Below are 19,216 nucleotides of genomic sequence, written 5' to 3'. Positions count from 1 at the left end.
TCAGGGTCGCGGTGGGTCCAGAGCCTTCCTGGAATCATTGGGCGCAAGGCGGGAATACACCCTGGAGGGGGCGCCAGTCCTTCAGAGGGCAACACAGACACACACACACACACACACCTACGGATACTTTTGAGTCACCAATCCACCTACCAACGTGTGTTATTGGACTGTGGGAGGAAACCGGAGCACCCGGAGGAAACCCATGCAGACACAGAGAGAACACACCACACTCCTCACAGACAGTCACCCGGAGGAAACCCACGCAGACACAGGGAGAACACACCACACTCCTCACAGACAGTCACCCAGAGGAAACCCACGCAGACACAGAGAGAACACACCACACTCCTCACAGACAGTCACCCGGAGGAAACCCACGCAGACACAGAGAGAACACACCACACTCCTCACAGACAGTCACCCCGAGGACACCCACACAGACACAGGGAGAACATACCACACTCCTCACAGACAGTCACCCGGAGCGGGAATCGAACCCACAACCTACAGGCCCCTGGAGCTGTGTGACTGCGACACTAACCTGCTGCACCACTGCGCCGCCCCAGATCAGTGCAAGCGGATAATATTTTTAATCAAGTAATTCAGTCCTATACTAGGCACAATCCATCCTCTGTGTGTGTGTGTGTGTGTGTGTTAATCACTGCCTCATTCACCCTTCACACATGATTACTCATGCACTTCCTGGGCACCAGGCCCTCTTTGTGGTTTGTGTGTGTGCCAGGGCACTGGGCATTGATAGGGTGCCAAAGATATCCATCTCTCTTTCTAAAACACACACACACACACAACCAGTAACCAGAAGGACAAATTAAACAAGTTATAAAAGGGAATTCAAGATATACGTGTATATAAACTGGAATAAATAAATCAACACAGCGCAGTTTGATGAGAAACGTTCCATTCTAGAGATGTTTTTCTGCTTTGTCCACACTGACGGTGATAGGAACCAAACCTCTGAAGACTTTAATGTCTCTAGATGATGCTTGGAGAGGAAATTGTAGGGTAAAACAGTGCTGAGATCACCCACCGTTCCCTTAACGTTATCAACATTACAAACACTGCTAAACTCACAAGGTTCACTGGTGCTGTGGGATAAGACATAAAACCGATGTTGTTTATTTTTGTTGTTGTTGTTGTTGACATTGCCATTCCTGTCACCAGCACATCGACACCCCTGTGACTTTGTTTACATGCAGTGATTGAATTATGCAGAAAGTTTAAAAAATTGGGGGAATTAAATTATAACCCTCTCACTAATGAAACGTACGTGAGCTCAGGACGTGTAAAGCACAGCTGTAAGGCGAGAGTCAGATTGGTATTCAGTCTGCATGTGCAGAGTGGTTTCAGGCGTTCATTGCTAACATCATGTTAAATTATATTCAAGGAGAAATTTAAGGGAGAATTATTACTTCTTCTGTAAAGAGGGACGTTGGACGTTTTAGAATTCCACTATTAGTGAAAAATAAAGTCTGGAGCCAGTGTTTGCAGCTTATAGTGCTCTACTGTGATGATATCAGTGTGAAAAATAATCAGGTCTACATAGCATTTGATGCTAATGCAGTTTGACGTTTCACTGTGTCGTATCATATCTGCTATCTGCAGCGAGACTGCGGTATATTCACTGATTTAATGAGTGTGTGTTCTCAGACTGAAAGCTCAGAGGAAGGTAAAACTGACACAATATAAAGAGACAGCCGTAGAGGTTTATCTGTCTTTCTCTTGCTCCCTCCAAATCTCTCCCTCTATCCCTCAACTCATCTGCCCAACTTTCTCTCTCTCTCTCTCTCTCTCTCTCTCTCTCTCTCTCTCTCTCGTCTTGAACTTCCTCACTTCTTCACTTTATCCTTTTTTCTATAAAAGTACTTGTAGAAGTCATCACTGTCTCTTGGGATGGAAGTCAAAACAAGCACTTAAATGAGTCTGTAACACACTATAACAATCACACACACACACACACACACACACACACACACACAAGCAAGATGTGGTATCCCATATAAATCACTATTATATTTAAATCAAACACGTAGGTGTGGTTGAGCTGGCTGAGAATACACACATGATTCTCCCCCCCCACACACACACAAACGCACATTTTAAAACTCTTAATACTACATTCCTCACGTTAGGTGAGCAGAGGTCATCTGCCTGAGCCAGGCCATCTCCTGTGTTATTGTTGTGGTAAAGCCTCCAGGGTCAGTGGTGATAAGCGTTTAAACCCAGTAAAACACTATCTGAGTCACACACAGAGCTGCACTTTAACACAGAAGATGGCAGGGAGTCGATACCGCTGCAGAGACACAGATGGTCATTCTGATAGAGGACAGGACAGGGATCAGGTTCAAAGGTGAACGCAAAGTGAGATTAACGTGCTCTGTACTGGTGTGTTTTAAAGATATAACACATTTCACTGCATCGATCTGAGGGATACTTTCACTGCAACGTGTACAAGACATAAGTCTATATAATACGTTAAAATATTATCGTAATGCAATACTCTCTACACAACAGTTTTTTTTTTGAATAACAATATTACAGGAAGTAAAAAGGTTTAAAATAAATGTGTACACCTGCGTTAAATCAACACTATTATTCATTCATTATCCGTAACCCTTATCCAGTTCAGGGTCGCGGTGGGTCCAGAGCCTACCTGGAATCATTGGGCGCAAGCCGGGAATACACCTGGAGGGGGGCGCCAGTCCTTCACAGGGCAACACACACTCACACATTCACACACTCACACCTACGGACACTTTTGAGTCGCCAATCCACCTACCAACGTGTGTTTTTGAAGCATGGGAGAAAACCCACGCTGACACAGAGAGAACACACCACACTCCTCACAGACAGTCACCCGGAGGAAACCCACGCAGACACAGGGAGAACACACCACACTCCTCACAGACAGTCACCCGGAAGAAACCCACGCAGACACAAGGAGAACACACCACGCTCCTCACAGACAGTCACCCGGAAGAAACCCACGCAGACACAGGGAGAACACACCACACTCCTCACAGGCAGTCACCCGGAGGAAACCCACGCAGACACAGGGAGAACACACCACACTCCTCACAGACAGTCACCCGGAGGAAACCCACGCAGACACAGGGAGAACACACCACACTCCTCACAGACAGTCACCCGGAAGAAACCCACGCAGACACAGGGAGAACACACCACACTCCTCACAGACAGTCACCCGGAGGAAACCCACGCAGACACAGAGAGAACACACCACACTCCTCACAGACAGTCACCCGGAGGAAACCCACGCAGACACAGGGAGAACACACCACACTCCTCACAGACAGTCACCCGGAAGAAACCCACGCAGACACAGGGAGAACACACCACACTCCTCACAGACAGTCACCCGGAAGAAACCCATGCAGACACAGAGAGAACACACCACACTCCTCACAGACACAGAGAGAACACACCACACTCCTCACAGACAGTCACCCCGGAGCGGGAATCGAACCGACAACCTCCAGGTCCCTGGAGCTGTGTGACTAACCTGCTGCACCACCGTGCCACCCTCAACACTATTAGTGTTAACTTAACACAGAATTTAACACTGGTGAATTTACTGTGTGCTATAACTAAGGAAAGATTTGAATGTCAAACAGTGTGCAGTGCAAAGATGAATAGTTCCAATGTACTGTCTCAGAAAAAAAAAACAGATGCATAAAGGTTTGCTTTGTCTGGACAGGTTTGCTGACGTTATAAACATCCAGAGTTCTGCAGAGCATGTCCAATCTCACAACAGTGGCCATTACAGGATGCATTAGAGGGTGGAGCCTGCTTAGGTCAGTCAGAACCGAGACAGTATTGAGAGGCTCTAAGATGGAGAGACGGGAGGTGGAAAAGAAGAATGGAAGAAGAGAGCACTTTGGGCATGAGGCCAACTCTTAAATCATCTGTGCGGTTAATACCTTTCACTGACCACTTCCTTTTCTCTCTCTACTAAGCATTTGTCTTGCTAGTGCTTGTGTGTGTGTGTGTGTGTGTGTTCGTTCATACCCTGCCCATTTCTCTGCCACTTCCTGCTGCACACAGTTCATACTTATCCTTCATCTTTATCAAGCGCTCTCCTTTCTCTCTAGTCAGGCAGAGCTTTTTCTTTTATTCTCACTCTTTCCTTTGTTCCTTCCTCTGTTGCTGCAATTACAGAGCTGGAAGTCATGTCAGTAGGAATGAGTTAGAGTCCTGCAGTCCCAGACAGAACAGGAGTGCCTCTCTCCCTCTCTCTGGCGGTACTGTACATACAGTCAAGCAGCAGAGACAGCTCGGCTCACGTCTAGGCTTCTCTTCTCACAGAGAGGTAGAGTTGAGCATTCACACGGAGTGTAAACGGAGTGAGAAGCTAGTGCTCACATTACAGTCCAGTGATCAGCGCTGTCTGATGTCATGTGACCGTTTAGGCTTGCACTTCTGAAGTTGGACTTGACTTACAATAATATTTTATAAAAGAGAGGGTCAAACTTACACAAATATAAATAGAAATGAAATCAAGCTGTGGGTGGACAATGGCTTCCACCCACAGTGATGAAACACAGGAGCACATTCAGTGCAAGTCTCATTCCATGGAAATACACCACGGAGCGCCACAGGAGGTCATTCCTACCTGTGGCCATCAAACTCTACAACTCCTCCCTCAAAGTGTGACACCATGGTTCATCCATGCAATACTCAATACCACATTATACTGTTCATATGTACAATAACGATAATTTTTCTTAATGTGTGCAATAATTCAGAGGTGCGATATTCTATACAATATATTTTTTATTTATTATCACAGCCAGTGCCACTTTATTTTTAAAAATTTAAGTGTGTACATACCGCAAATTTCTCTTTTGTTTTATTTTTTTTCCCTTTTTTAAATGATTATTAGAGTGTTTATTCTTTTCATAAACGGTTGCGACTGTAACAACAGCAATTTCCCTCAGGGATCAATAAAGTATTTCTGAATGTCACGCACTTGTTCTGTCTTTTCTGTTGTCCCTGCCATGTGCTCACTTAGCACATGGCTCTGTTTGTTATTGTTCATGTCTCCGCCCTAGTCCCGCCTTTGTTCCTCCTCCTCATCCGTGTCTCATTTGTTACCCAGCCCCCTCATTAGCTGTCCCAGGTGTTTCTTGTCTGTGGTGTGCATTTAAGTTCACTTGTCTCTGCGTGTGTTTGTTGGACATTCCATGGTTGCCGCAATGTCTTGTCGGTCCATGTTTGTGTCTCTGTCTTGTCAGTCCCTGGTCTGTTGGTCTTGTCTGTTCCTCAACCTCCTTCAACAACAAACCTAGTTGGTTTGTGTCTCTCTAGTTTGCTTCTCTGGTCTGTAAGTGTTTCCTTTCCTGTGCTTGGTGTATGTTTGTAGTCTGTCTGTCTAGTTCCTTCTGTTTAGGTCTCTGTCCAAGTCTCCCTGTCTAGGTCATTCTTTCAAAGTCTTTCTCTGTCTAGATCTTTCTTTATCTAAGGTTCCTGTCATGTTGTCCTAGTTTGTCTATCTGTTTTGTTATCATCTGTTTAATCACTGTTTTTAGCAAGTGTCTGCCTCCCGTCAGTCCGCGCGTGCCTGACACTGAATCTGAATCTAATAAATGAAGCTGAAACATGGTGAACTGCATTTTAAACGTATGAGAGATCTATATTCATTCATTCATTATCTGTAACCCTTATCCAGTTCAGGGTCGCGGTGGGTCCAGAGCCTACCTGAAATCATCGGGCGCAAGGCGGGAATACACCCTGGAGGGGGCGCCAGTCCTTCACAGGGAAACACACACATTCACTCACACACTTTTGAGTCGCCAATCCACCTGCAACGTGTGTTTTTGGACTGTGGGAGGAAACCGGAGCACCTGGAGGAAACCCACGTGGACACAGGGAGAACACACCACACTCCTCACAGACAGTCACCCGGAGGAAACCCACGCAGACACAGGGAGAACACACCAACTCCTCATAGACAGTCACCCAGAGGAAACCCACGCAGACACAGGGGGAACACACCACACTCCTCACAGACAGTCACCCAGAGTGGGAATCGAACCCACAATCTCCAGGTCACTGGAGCTGTGTGACTGCGACACTACCTGCTGCTCTACCGTGCTGCCCTCAATATAATTTTAATAGTATAATTTTTTTTTCTCTGGCTATTCTTTAAACAACAGAATTACCAACAAATGCAAACAAGAAACTACACACACAACGTCATGTGTCCCCTCACTCACTCACACACTCACACACATGAACATTTTTCATTTGAAATCCAGTTTATAAAAATATTCCCATTATGTATGCCTTTGAAGTTTTTAGGCGCTTCAAAAGAATTCCTTATGAGGTCAGCTCTGTTTAACATTTTAAGTGCTGTTTGGTTGTTTTTCCTGTTTTGCAGCACGCAGGGGAGAAACGGGCTGAAAATCAAAGTATGCTACACATGTGCAGGAGATAACACAGCTTTCTACACCTCTGAAGTGCTCCCCGATATCAGGTTAACACTCACGGCCTGTAAACAGAGATCTGGCAAGCTTTACATGCCTCTAGTCACACGTACGACAAAGTGTTTATGAGCCTAAAAATCCCGGGGTCAGTATTAAATGAGAGCCGGTGACGTTTATGCAAATGATGGTGGATATGAAGTTCAGAGACATGAATATTGATTTTGTAACTAGCTCATGTGGCTTCAACAGAAAGTGAAAACTTTGCTTAAACATCTGAAATTGTGTCTTTAAAGGGCTTCGGTTTTCATCTTAGGAGCGTTCTGTTTAATATATATCCCAGAGTGAGGAATATTGAACCTTGCAGTTTTGTAATTTAACATGAAGCTCACTGGTAACGAGCTGAATTCAGATTTATTAATGTTACAGTCAATTTCAGTGAGAAACAAGGTTAAAAGTATTCAGAAATGCAATCAGAATTCACCTCGGATGCTTAAGGCAGCTCTGGGATTACACACACCGCAGAAAATGTAACATTAATGAGTTTCATCTCTGGTTTCGTACAGTAACATTTCAGAAATGGAGAGATCTCTCTCTGATAGAACCCACAGCGTGAGGACCCTGTACTGACCGGCCACTTGTTCAGTGGTATTATAATAAATCTGATTAATCTATCTTGTGGAATGTGCTAGGTATGAAATATGAAATGTATTGTACAGCAACAACATCCTCATTCTCGCTAATCAAATAAAAAACCTAGCCACTGCCGAGGCGATAAAATTAAAGGATGATGAGAGGATGGGGCTTGTGTGTCTAATTCCAGCTGCCTCTGTTCATAATTTAAGAGAGAGAGAGAGGAGTGAGAGAGAAAGAGAGAGAGGAGAGAGAGATAGAGAGAGAAAGAGAATAGAGAGAGAGAGAGAGAGTGAGAGAAGAAAGAGAGAGAGAGAGGGGAAAGGAAGAGAGAAAGAGAGTGAGAGAAGAAAGAGAGAGAGAGGAAAGGAAGAGAGAAAGAGAGAGAGTGAGAGGAGAGAGAGAGGAAAGGAAGAGAGAGAGAGAGAAGAGAGAGAGGAGAGAGAAATCCTGACCTTTATGAAGACAATAAAACACCTCAGTTTAACATTCCTGCGCTGGGTCATTAATTTGCATTTTCTCTGGTAATGGCAGGGAATAAGTTGTGGTCATAAAAACACGACTTGGGTCAACTTTCCAATGAAAATACAATGCACTACTGAATGATCTGAACAGGGAATCCATCAGGAAGGAGTCAGGAGGCGTGTGTTTGTAAAATCTGGGATTTTGTCACCACTCTCACACAAAGATGCAGTCTGAGAAAAAACAGACAAAGCTAATTATCACCTGCTGTATCTTCAGGTGGGTTGAAGCTCAGTGAGAATCCACCTGCAGAGAGACATGAGTCAACCTCCCCCCTCACTGAGAAACAGCACTGTACCCAAACCACAACTTCACCAGCTCTGTGTCTCTCTCTTTCTCTCACAGCACACCCACTTTCCCTCGAGCTCCCTCTTTCTTTCTCTCTTTCTGTTTGCAGTGGGTTTTTCTTTTTCCTTCTTTTTCTAACTTTCTTTTTCTCTCCTCCCTCCCATTTACTTTTTTTCTGTTTATTGCAAATGCGTTCATCTTCTCTGTTTCTCTCACTACAGTTCTGTGGAAATGTCCTAATTTCTTGCCCTCCATTTTATTTACAACATATTCCCTTTACCCTCGTCTTCATAAAGGTCAGGATTCTCATCTCTCTCTCTCTCTTCTCTCTCTCCCCATCTCTCTCTCTCTCTCTTTCTATCTCTCCCCTCTGTGTTCTCTCTCTCCCCTTTCTCTCGTTATCTCTCTTCTCTCCCCTCTCTCTCTTCTCTCTCCTGTCCCTCTCCCCTATCTCTCTCTCATCTTTCTCTCTTTCCTCTCTCTTTCTATCTCTCCCCTTTCTGTGTTCTCTCTCTCCCCTCTCTCTCGTTCTCTCTCTCTTCTCTCCCCTCTCTCTCGTTCTCTCTCTCTTCTCTCTCCTGTCCCTCTCCCCTCTCTCTCTCTTTCCTCTTTCTCTCTCTCTCTTTCCTCTCTCTCTCTCTCCCTCTCCCCTCTTTCTCTCTCGCTCTCTCTCCTCTCTCTCTTTCTATCTCTCCCCTCTCTGTGTTCTCTCTCTCCCCTCTCTCTCGTTCTCTCTCTCTTCTCTCTCCTGTCCCTCTCCCCTCTCTCTCTCTCTCTTTCCTCTTTCTCTCTCTCTCTCTCTCTCTCTCTCTCTCTAGGTGAGAGGGCATGACATTGGCAGCAGGTTTTAATGGCTTAGTGAGCTGGCCATATGTCTTGTGGCACTGCCTCTCTGCACCGCTGTGTGAAAAGTGTTGAGAATGGAAGAATGAGAGCAGATCTGGAAGCTTAGGAAAGGAGAAAGGGGGGGAGATGGGGAGGAAGAGGGAAGAGTGTAAAATGCCCAAACCATTGCCAGCCAGGATACACCAGCATCACACTAGCATATGTGTTGATTTCTACCATGTAAAGACATGCCGAACTAAGGAGAATGCCAGTTAAAGTTTAAAGACAAGTTAAAAACAAACTGTAAATAGATCTACTGTCTTTTCAATTTCAAAAGCTTGAGCAAATAAACCAGCAAATCACTGGATGTCTCTATGTTTAAGTGGGGCATATTATACCCATAAAATAATCACAATTCTGGGTTCTTAATGAAACATCTGTGACCTGCTTTGGTCCAAACCCCACAGCAGTGTTCTCCCCCTGTGTAAACAGCCCTGTTCAGAACGCACCTGTTCCTTTAAATGATAATGAGCCGCTCTCTGTTCACCCCGACCCCGAGCGCGCAGCAGTGTGGAGCGTGGAGCAGAAGCTCTGGTTTTTAGCCGTTTTCACTCTGTTCTCTTTCTTCTCTCTTTTTACTCAGTGCTCTTATTCGCTGCATTTAACCTTGTGTTTGCTCTCTCACATAAACATGAGTCCTGCGCTGTGATTGGACAGATTCAGACGAGCGCGCAGGACAATTCTAGAGTCTCAGAACGTCTCGTTTTATCTCATGTTCTCAGACTTAAGCAGCACAGAGGAAACTGACGGTGTGGTCTTGATTCACTGTGACCCTTTTGGAGACAAAATTCCTCACTGAACCCTGCCAGGATGTTGAACATTGCAAGCATTTACTACAATTTAAGATTAAATCTCTGAACTTTCACCTGAAGGTGTCTGTTTCTATCTTTTGCAATCACTGAGATGTAAAAGCCTCAGGTGCTGTGTGACGTTATTCTTTCGTGATGCAATTTGCACATTTATGGCTTCGTGTTCCACCTTTTGGTTAAATGAGTTATGGTGCCCCCTGCTGCACAAATCATGGTATAACTACAGGATTTTTCTGCAGAGTGTACACTGTGCTAATCAAATCATAGTTTTTAAATTAATGTCATGTCAATGCTTACAGAATGAAGCCAGCCTCTTTTTACACTGTGTGAGAATGGAACATTAGAACGGAACGCAGACACAGGGAGAACACACCACACTCCTCACAGACAGTCACCCTGAGGAAACCCACGCAGACACAGGGAGAACACACCACACTCTTCACAGACAGTCACCCTGAGGAAACCCACGCAGACACAGGGAGAACACACCACACTCTTCACAGACAGTCACCCTGAGGAAACCCACGCAGACACAGGGAGAACACACCACACTCCTCACAGACAGTCACCCTGAGGAAACCCACGCAGACACAGGGAGAACACACCACACTCTTCACAGACAGTCACCCTGAGGAAACCCACGCAGACACAGGGAGAACACACCACACTCCTCACAGACAGTCACCCGGAGGAAACCCACGCAGACACAGGGAGAACACACCGCACTCCTCACAGACAGTCACCCGGAGGAAACCCACACAGACACAGAGAGAACACACCACACTCCACACAGACAGTCACCCTGAGGAAACCCACGCAGACACAGGGAGAACACACCGCACTCCTCACAGACAGTCACCCGGAGGAAACCCACGCAGACACAGAGAGAACACACCACACTCCTCACAGACAGTCACCCGGAGGAAACCCACGCAGACACAGAGAGAACACACCACACTCCACACAGACAGTCACCCGGAGGAAACCCACGCAGACACAGGGAGAACACACCACACTCCTCACAGACAGTCACCCTGAGGAAACCCACGCAGACACAGGGAGAACACACCACACTCCTCACAGACAGTCACCCGGAGGAAACCCACGCAGACACAGGGAGAACACACCGCACTCCTCACAGACAGTCACCCGGAGGAAACCCACACAGACACAGAGAGAACACACCACACTCCACACAGACAGTCACCCTGAGGAAACCCACGCAGACACAGGGAGAACACACCGCACTCCTCACAGACAGTCACCCGGAGGAAACCCACGCAGACACAGAGAGAACACACTACACTCCTCACAGACAGTCACCCGGAGGAAACCCACACAGACACAGAGAGAACACACCACACTCCACACAGACAGTCACCCGGAGGAAACCCACGCAGACACAGGGAGAACACACCACACTCCTCACAGACAGTCACCCGGAGGAAACCCACGCAGACACAGAGAGAACACACCACACTCCACACAGACAGTCACCCGGAGGAAACCCACGCAGACACAGAGAGAACACACCACACTCCTCACAGACAGTCACCCAGAGGAAACCCATGCAGACACAGAGAGAACACACCACACTCCTCACAGACAGTCACCGGGAGCGGGAATCGAACCCACAATTATTATGTGGCGCCTGCTGCTTTAATTATTATTATTATTATTACTATTATTTCCACCTATGAGATAAAAGAAGACCAGACTATAGGCTTTTACTTCTTGCTCTCGTGGGAGGCGGTCGCATTTTCTCCCTCTCCGCTCCTTATCTCTCCTGCTCGCGTCTCTGGTCTTGTCTTGTCTACCCGGGGTCTCTCTAACGCCGCTCTTCGAATTACAATTAGAAATGGAATTGATCAGCTGGTCTCTCAACGCTCTGGAAGACCAGTGAAAAATTGGAACTTTGAATCAGAGGGACTATAGCATCTCTGATTCTAACAAGCTGAACTTTATCTGTTTTGGCTGCCCCTGCTATCAGTGGCCTTGGCTGCTGATAGTCTCAACTCCTCCAGAAGGAACGGTCGTCATGGAGATCTGCTGCACCTCCCTTGTCTGAGCTGGGGCTCAAGGACACGTGACCGCTACTACATCTGGACATTTTCACGAACTGATCCTGGTCCCCCCCCCATTCCCCGTTGAACACGCCTCCTACTGCTTTTTGTCTACGTCACTGAAACTACATGTGTGTATTGCTTTGTGTGCTAAAGGTGTTGTTTTTTTTCAAGATCACACACTGTGCTTCTTAGGCACAGTTTGGGACCTTCATTTTTTTTACCACCACTTCCCCAATGTTAATCTAGCTGTTTCTTCTAACTATACGATGGCGCGGGTAACCTGCTGCGGTCGCGTTTGTTGCACACACCTAACCCCTGTTTATGTGAGTGTACAGACGGAAGCTAATTTCGCTACAATGTTGTACTTGTATAACTTTGTATGTGACAATAAAGATCTATCTATCTATCTATCTATCTATCTATCTATCTATCTAAAGTAACAACCCTGCACCGAATTTGGCACATAAGAGATTAAGAGACAAAGAGAGATCGTGTGTGAATGATGTGAGACTGATTAATGATGTTGTTGAAAGAGTATAAACAGGTTTTATTAAAAAAAAAAAACAGAATTTCAAGAAATATGTACACAACATAAACCCTGCAGGGCACTGGATTTAAAAAAGGGCTACAGTGAAAACACACTTCTGTGGGAATTATATTATGTGTGTAAATGTAATTAACAGAATATAGAGAAAAACTGTCACGCACACACACACACACACACACACACACACACACACAGGTACCACCCTTTCAGAGTGTGACTTACCTGCAAGCATATATGAATACACAGTATGAAATAACACCTCTCACTTATTATCCCAGCTTGTCACTGCACATATATCAGTGTGTGTGTGTGTGTGTGTGTGTGTGTGGAGGTGGGGGGTGTTCTGTACACCCCTTTCATTTTGTCAGTGATGACAATTAAAACACATTTGAAGAAGTAAACATGTGAAAATAGGAAGGAGGTGAGAGACAGGAAAAGAGACAATGTATGTGTGTGTGTGTGTGTGTGTGTGGGTGCGTGTGTGTATATATGTGTGTGGGGGTGCGTGTGTGTGTATGTCTGGGTGCGCGCGTGTGGGTGTGTGTATGTGTGTGTATATGTGTGTGTGTGTGTGTGGGTGCGTGTGTGTGTATATGTGTGTGTGGGTGCGTGTGTGTGTGTGAGAGAGAGAGAGAGAGAGAGAGACAGAGAGAGAAACAGAGAGATGTGTGTGCTGTAATTTCAATAAACACATAGAGTCACTTACTGAGGTTACAGTCTATCCTGATACAATCTGGCAGGAGAGAGAGTGAGATAGATGGTGAGATTGAACCAAAGGGGAGAAAAGAAGGGAGAGGAGAAAGAGAGAAAGAAAGAGATAAAGAAAGAAAGACAACATTTTACATCCTTCAAGGTACATTCTGCAGACATCCGAGTTCATTTGGCTGGGCCACTACCCGGGGACACGCCTCGAGTCAGAGTCACCCTTATCCTTCACACTCATTTACCCTTCTCTCCTCCTGTGTTTATCCACCTGCCGTGCCCTGAAGAGCTCCACCAGCTTGATGACTCAATACATTTCAATATGCAGGATTTATAAAAGGAAATTACCACTCGGTTGCACCAGCAAGGATTAAGTTTGAACTCGAAATAAATGAAGGTTTATCTGTTAAAGGAATGCTCTGCTTTTGGTCTCGTTTTCCGCGCCCTGTCTCTGTGTACGTCTGTAAATCCTACATCTGCAGACTGACAAAACGTAGCAGAGAGAAAGCTTAACAATCCATTATTCTTAATACTGTTCATTCATTCATTGTCTGTAACCCTTATCCAATTCAGGGTCGCGGTGGGTCCAGAGCCTACCTGGAATCATTGGGCACAAGGCAGGAATACACCCTGGAGGGGGCGCCAGTCCTTCACAGGGCAACACACACACACACACACACACACACATTCACTCACACACTCACACCTACGGACACTTTTGAGTCGCCAATCCACCTACCAACGTGTGTTTTTGGACTGTGGGAGGAAACCGGAGCACCCGGAGGAAACCCACGCTGACACAGGGAGAACACACCACACTCCTCACAGACAGTCACCCGGAGCGGGAATCGGACCCACAACCTCCAGGTCCCTGGAGCTGTGTGACTGCGACACTAACCTGCTGCGCCACCGTGACGCCCTGAATACTGTTGTTAATTTTAATTTCGCAAAGTTTCATCTCCTAGTTTGTTATGTTTAAGATGAACTTAAATAAGTCCACACCCGTATATCGTCACTCTCCAGTTAAAAACACGTATCTCCAAAACAGCAACTTTACAGGAGAAGGGAAAAACCTTCTTAACTTTCAATGGAAGTGAATGTAAAAAAAGATGTAATTCCACGTATTCTGGAGCATTTCTATTGGTTCATTCATCGTGGCATTTTCACACAGCTGCTGTAATAAAGTAAAATTGGCCAAAGCTAGAGATACACGTTTGTAACTGGACAGCGACGACTCTAATCTCAGTCTAAGGTCATCTTTGCTGGTGCAACCCACTTTACACACACTCTTCTAATTTTCTACATTCCGCTTTAAAATTCCCACTCATTTTATTGTTGTTTTGGAGTCTATTAATAGCCACAATTAGGATCAGAACTGTTCTAGACCTCATCCGAATCTCTCTTTGCTGATCACTACTGAGTTTATTCAGTAATGAGCTTCAAATCATAAAGCAATTCTTGACTTGCTGTGTGGAGCTTTTGGGCAACTGAGGGTTAACCAGCTACAGGAATACAGGCAAGGGTGATCTGCACACTTCAGCCAAAACTGCAGCCTGCTACATACTTCCAGACTTCATCTCCAGTCTCCAGTCCTCATCCCCTAATTCACATTCATTCCCGCGAGTGTGTTTGTTGTATTAATATTAATGCCACCCGTATTCATTAACCTAGTCGCACACTACCGTGTTTAATTACTCAAGCTAAGTGTCTACAGGCTTTAAGAGGTTGTCTTATCTTTGGTGTATGAAATGAAGGAAGGTGATGTACCAGTAGACCTTCATTACTGCACCACAGCCTAATATCAAGCCAAATCGAAAATGGTGGCAGCGCTGTAGAGCTATTGTCTCTGCCTCCCTCTGGTGGTGGTTGAGGGGTATGTGCAAGCAGCTAAAGGCTGATGTGTGGTCTCGAGCTGTCAACCGCTACGGAGTAGTGATGACAAACAGCCAGGGACCAGGCTCACTGCAGGAGAACGCCAGGACAGAAATATAATTACACACAGTGCAGTGCTTAGAGTCAGGCTGAAAGCACCGGTGCATTTGTAACTGTGTGAATGCGAGGATATGAGCAGTGGGGGGAAACTCAGGGCCTTCCAGGCTGTCGGAGAAGGCCAAATTATTTCTTGGAAGTTATCATTTGCATTTATTAGAATCGTATTGTTGTGTTTAATTAACTACACATTCCAGGCACTCCTATTTCAGTTAACACTTTGGTTTCAAACTTGAAATGGCAAACACACAATTGCGAATGTGTTCCTCGGTGGTGTCTATACAGAAAGCGCTCAGGTCTCTTGTTAGGACTTCAGGAGCTAGACTGAAGGCCTTACACCTCAGTTTAATGAGTACAACTTGGAAGAGTTTTGTTTACGATGGGTGCAGTTTCATAAGGACATTGTACTACATGCTAATAGAAATATTAAAGGCTAAGCACCAGCTATGAAAGTGTTAAACAAATAAATACAGTGGAGTTTGAGTTCCTAACTTGTGTTTATTGATAGAAATCAGAAAACATGTTATTTCTTACTAATTGAAGGAATAAGGTTTAAAAGACCGTTGGTCCCCCCCCAACGGTGTTGGGAAACTCTAATAGGCGTCTTGCCTGTGACGTAGATGGTGGACAACAACTCTAGAAGCTGCATTTAATTTAATGCAAAATGAGGAAAAGGTGTGTTGTTTTTGGCTGCAATCATTCAATGTACAGTGGGACATCTGTGAACAAATGGCCCAAAGGTCCCAAAATATCCAGAAAATGGACTAAATTTGTCCACTTTAAACGGGCACTTTGGAAAGGACCATCCGCTCACTCCGTTATCTGTAGCTCATTTCACTGGCGCTTTTCCAACAATATGGGCATGTAAGGACACCAACGAAAGGTGTTCAAGAGCCTCTGTAACATGGAGGTAAACAGGGTAAGGACACTCACTTCGCCTGTTTTAGTTGGTGTTAGTTAACGTTAGCTTGACTCGCTAAACTCGGTGGCTCAGATTATACTCGGCTACGTAGCTGCATTACGGAGGTTTATAGTGTCGGGTGAATTCGAGTTCGACTTCGATCACATTTACAAGAATAACGGTACCTCTACATTTGAGTTTAGCTTATTGCTAGGCTATTGTCATGAATAATGTTGGTTATTTAGCTAGATACTGTCATAACAGTCAGTCATAACGGTGTTTTACCGCGGCGTTGTTCAGCTGTTGTCCACCAGTGACGTCACGGTCGCGTTCGAGAATTTCCGTAGCGAGCTCGGGTTTTTCCGTCAATTTAATAAAATTGTCAGTTTTAAAGCAAATTAAACTGCTATTTTCATTTTAATTCATACTTATATCTGTCAGTGACTACAATAATGTGAATATTCATGGAGGTCCATTAAGTGGTGCTTAGCCTTTAAGGGTGCTAGCATTCATTTTTATCTTGTTTATGATCAGGTTTTAACATTTAAAACACACATAATTCTCAGGATAACGTGTGATAAATGAATGTGTGAATCTGACAGACATACATCTGTTCATGTTACACATATCTTCCAGTGTGGAATCTACATAAAGACCTTAAAGGAGGTAACATTCCCTTGACACATCTAACTAGAAGACTATTCTCCCATAGCCTCATGCACATCAGCATAATTATCTCCTAACAGTCTAATCCTTATTAGTGTGGCTTTAATTGTTTTAAGCTAAGCTAAGTCTGTCCCTGTGTTCAGTTTGTGTTGATTAATTACTTAGCTGTCAATCCCTGTGGTTAGCGGATTATGCTAGAAGTTTACGTTTGTTAATTAGCGAAGGCAGAGGTGCTAAGGCTTGGTCCGTCGAGGTAAGCGCTGCATGTAGGTCTGGGCTTAGCATAAGCAGCTAATTGATTAGGTTCAATGTGCCAGGCATTAAAATACAGAGGCTGGTGCTGGGATGGTGATCGTGTATTGTTTGCCTGATTAAAGTGGCTGGTATAAAGGTGATACTATTCCAAAATTCCTATAGATTAATGCATATAAACGTAAATTAGCATATGCAAAACTCTGTGCTTTTATATTATTGATAAGAGGTGCTATTTACATAAAGGAAAGTTAACCAGACTTTGTGTCAGTTCAGAGTTCCCTTTTGAGTAAAACCATATAAACGACAATGAGCCGGTCTCTCTGGCTGTTCGCTCCAGGGCCGCAGACATACACGCCATTGAAGGGATGAAAAGTTCCATCATCAGAGCCTCGAGCAGGAAGGAGAGGGAGTGAGAAAATGAGAGAGAGAGAGAGAGAGAGATAGAGAGATGCTGTATATTCTAAAGGTCGTTTGTGCTCCTGTCCCGGTGAGTGCACCTCTGTCATGTTGTAAATTCATGTTTCTGTGGTTTTCAGAGATGCAAAACAGACAGAAAATGTTATTCCTAGTGGAAATAGCACTGGACTTGCCAGATTTCAGTTAATTGTCTTAATATTTATCATTACCTTTGAGTAGAGGTCCTTATAAAACACACTAAGCCTTTTGTTTCTGAAACCTGTGGCATTTGAAATAGTCCAAAAAATCACGAATAGCCTAAAACTCTTGATTAAAACACGTGACACTAACAATGCTGCTGAATGCAAACCTATTTTTCATGTTTAAAGGTTATGTAGACGTCTCCATCTTCTGGTCAACTTTGTGTACTACACACCACTTCAAATCCCCTTTATTTATTTATTTTTAAAGTAATCATACGTCAGTGGCATCTTTAGCCACACACCTTCACCACAGACATGGTTTCAACTACTTTTCCTGAACTCAGAGAAGAACAGAACACCTATCGCTTCAAAACACGTTCACAAGGAAGCCTCTGGGCAGCTGCTGAATCCGTAACAGTTCATGAGAATTTGTAGCTATAGGTATTTACAGAGGCATTTATTCCTGAAGCGACTGTCCGTTGGCTTCTAGTAAAAGTCTGTCTTTATCCTAGTTTTCTGTTCTTTTCTGAGAATGAGGAAGCCAAAAGTCAAAGGTTGTTTGCAGTAATCACGGTACAATAGAGACGCATGGACGTATGGAATTAATAGAAGCAAGAAGATACAAGACGACAGTGGCCTCATGGTCAGGGACGGAGCACATCGTTGTGGGCAGCGGCTCAAGGCCTGAGGAGGGCAAGAGATGGAGCAAAGGGCAGTGAGGGGCAACTGTAACTGTAACAGAGACCCAGCCAAGGGCGGAGATCACTGGGAGAAGAAGGATAATGGTGATGCTGGTGATGAAGATGGTGATGAGTGGAGGTGAGGGAGGTTACCCAGATTCACGGTGAGTTTGACTCTGCCTCCGTCCAGCTCCAGACGCAGGGTGTCCGCGGACTCTTTGGAGGTCGTGGCCACCAGAAGGCCGTAAGCGCGCTGGGACATGAAGCGAAGGGCCAGGTCTTCAGCCTCCGTGTGCATGGTGCCCGGCATGATGATCTTCAGATACATGCTGCCGTCATAACTCAGCACTGTGGCCTCTGTGAAGCACCAGGAAAGTGGGGGGATAACATACATGAATTAATTAATATAATGACTGTATGATACACAAAATGATACGTTTGAATGAGGGAAAGAGAGAACAAAAGGGAAGGGAATAAAATGAATTACTGTTGAAAAGCATTAGACTCAGTTCCTGATTGATTCAGTTTAAAAACAAGATGCTTATTCATGACTTTATTAGATCATTAACACAAAACCCAGTATTTATTTACACTGCATTGACCAATGGCTCAGAACAGTATCATTCATCCTCACTAGATGGCAGAAGAGAGCTGTCCTCATTACACACAAGTGAAAACATAAAACTCTGGGCTTTCAGCAGTTATTTGTTACAGACTAATGCAACTCTGTCTCTCTCTCTCTCTTTCTCTCTCTTCTCTCTCTCTCTCTCTCTCTGTCCTCTCTCTCTATCTCTTCTCTCTCTCTCTCTCTCTGTCTCTCTATGTCTCTCTCTTCTCTTTCTCTCTGTCTCTCATCTCCCCTCTCTCTCTCTCTCCTCTCTCTCACTCTCTCCTCTCCCTTTCTCTCTGTCTCTCATCTCCCCTCTCTCTCCTCTCCTCTCTCTCTCTCTCTCTTTCCTCTCTCTCACTCTCTCCTCTCCCTTTCTCTGTCTCTCTCTCTCTTCTCCCTTTCTCTCTCTCTCTCTCTCTCTCTCTCTCTCTCTCTCTCTCTCTCTCTCTCTCTCTCTCTCTCCTCTCCCCCCCCCCCTCTCTCTCTGTTACAAGAGAACTGACAAAGTCTGCTCCTAGATCAGTGGAAGTGCAATTCGAGGCCAAACAGATCATTTCAGAGGATACAGAGGACCTGCTAATGACTTAATAGTGAATAAAACCG

At 45.0% G+C, this 19,216-nt stretch overlaps 1 protein-coding gene across 1 annotated transcript in view; it reads right to left on the bottom strand.

Moving 5' to 3' along the window:
- nrxn2b (neurexin 2b) overlaps nt 1-19,216 on the bottom strand; it is an 86,777-nt gene that overhangs the window by 46,113 nt on the left and 21,448 nt on the right. Inside the window, 2 exon segments of the mRNA XM_066656621.1 lie at nt 12,918-12,944; nt 18,157-18,360. Coding sequence (XP_066512718.1) covers nt 12,918-12,944; nt 18,157-18,360 — 231 coding nt within the window.

Source organism: Hoplias malabaricus, chromosome 2, assembly GCF_029633855.1.
Source record: "Hoplias malabaricus isolate fHopMal1 chromosome 2, fHopMal1.hap1, whole genome shotgun sequence".
In the NCBI taxonomy this organism is placed as follows: Eukaryota; Metazoa; Chordata; class Actinopteri; order Characiformes; family Erythrinidae; genus Hoplias; species Hoplias malabaricus.
Note: the sequence above shows the minus strand (reverse complement) of the source record. Positions and strands in the feature narration are given on the sequence as shown.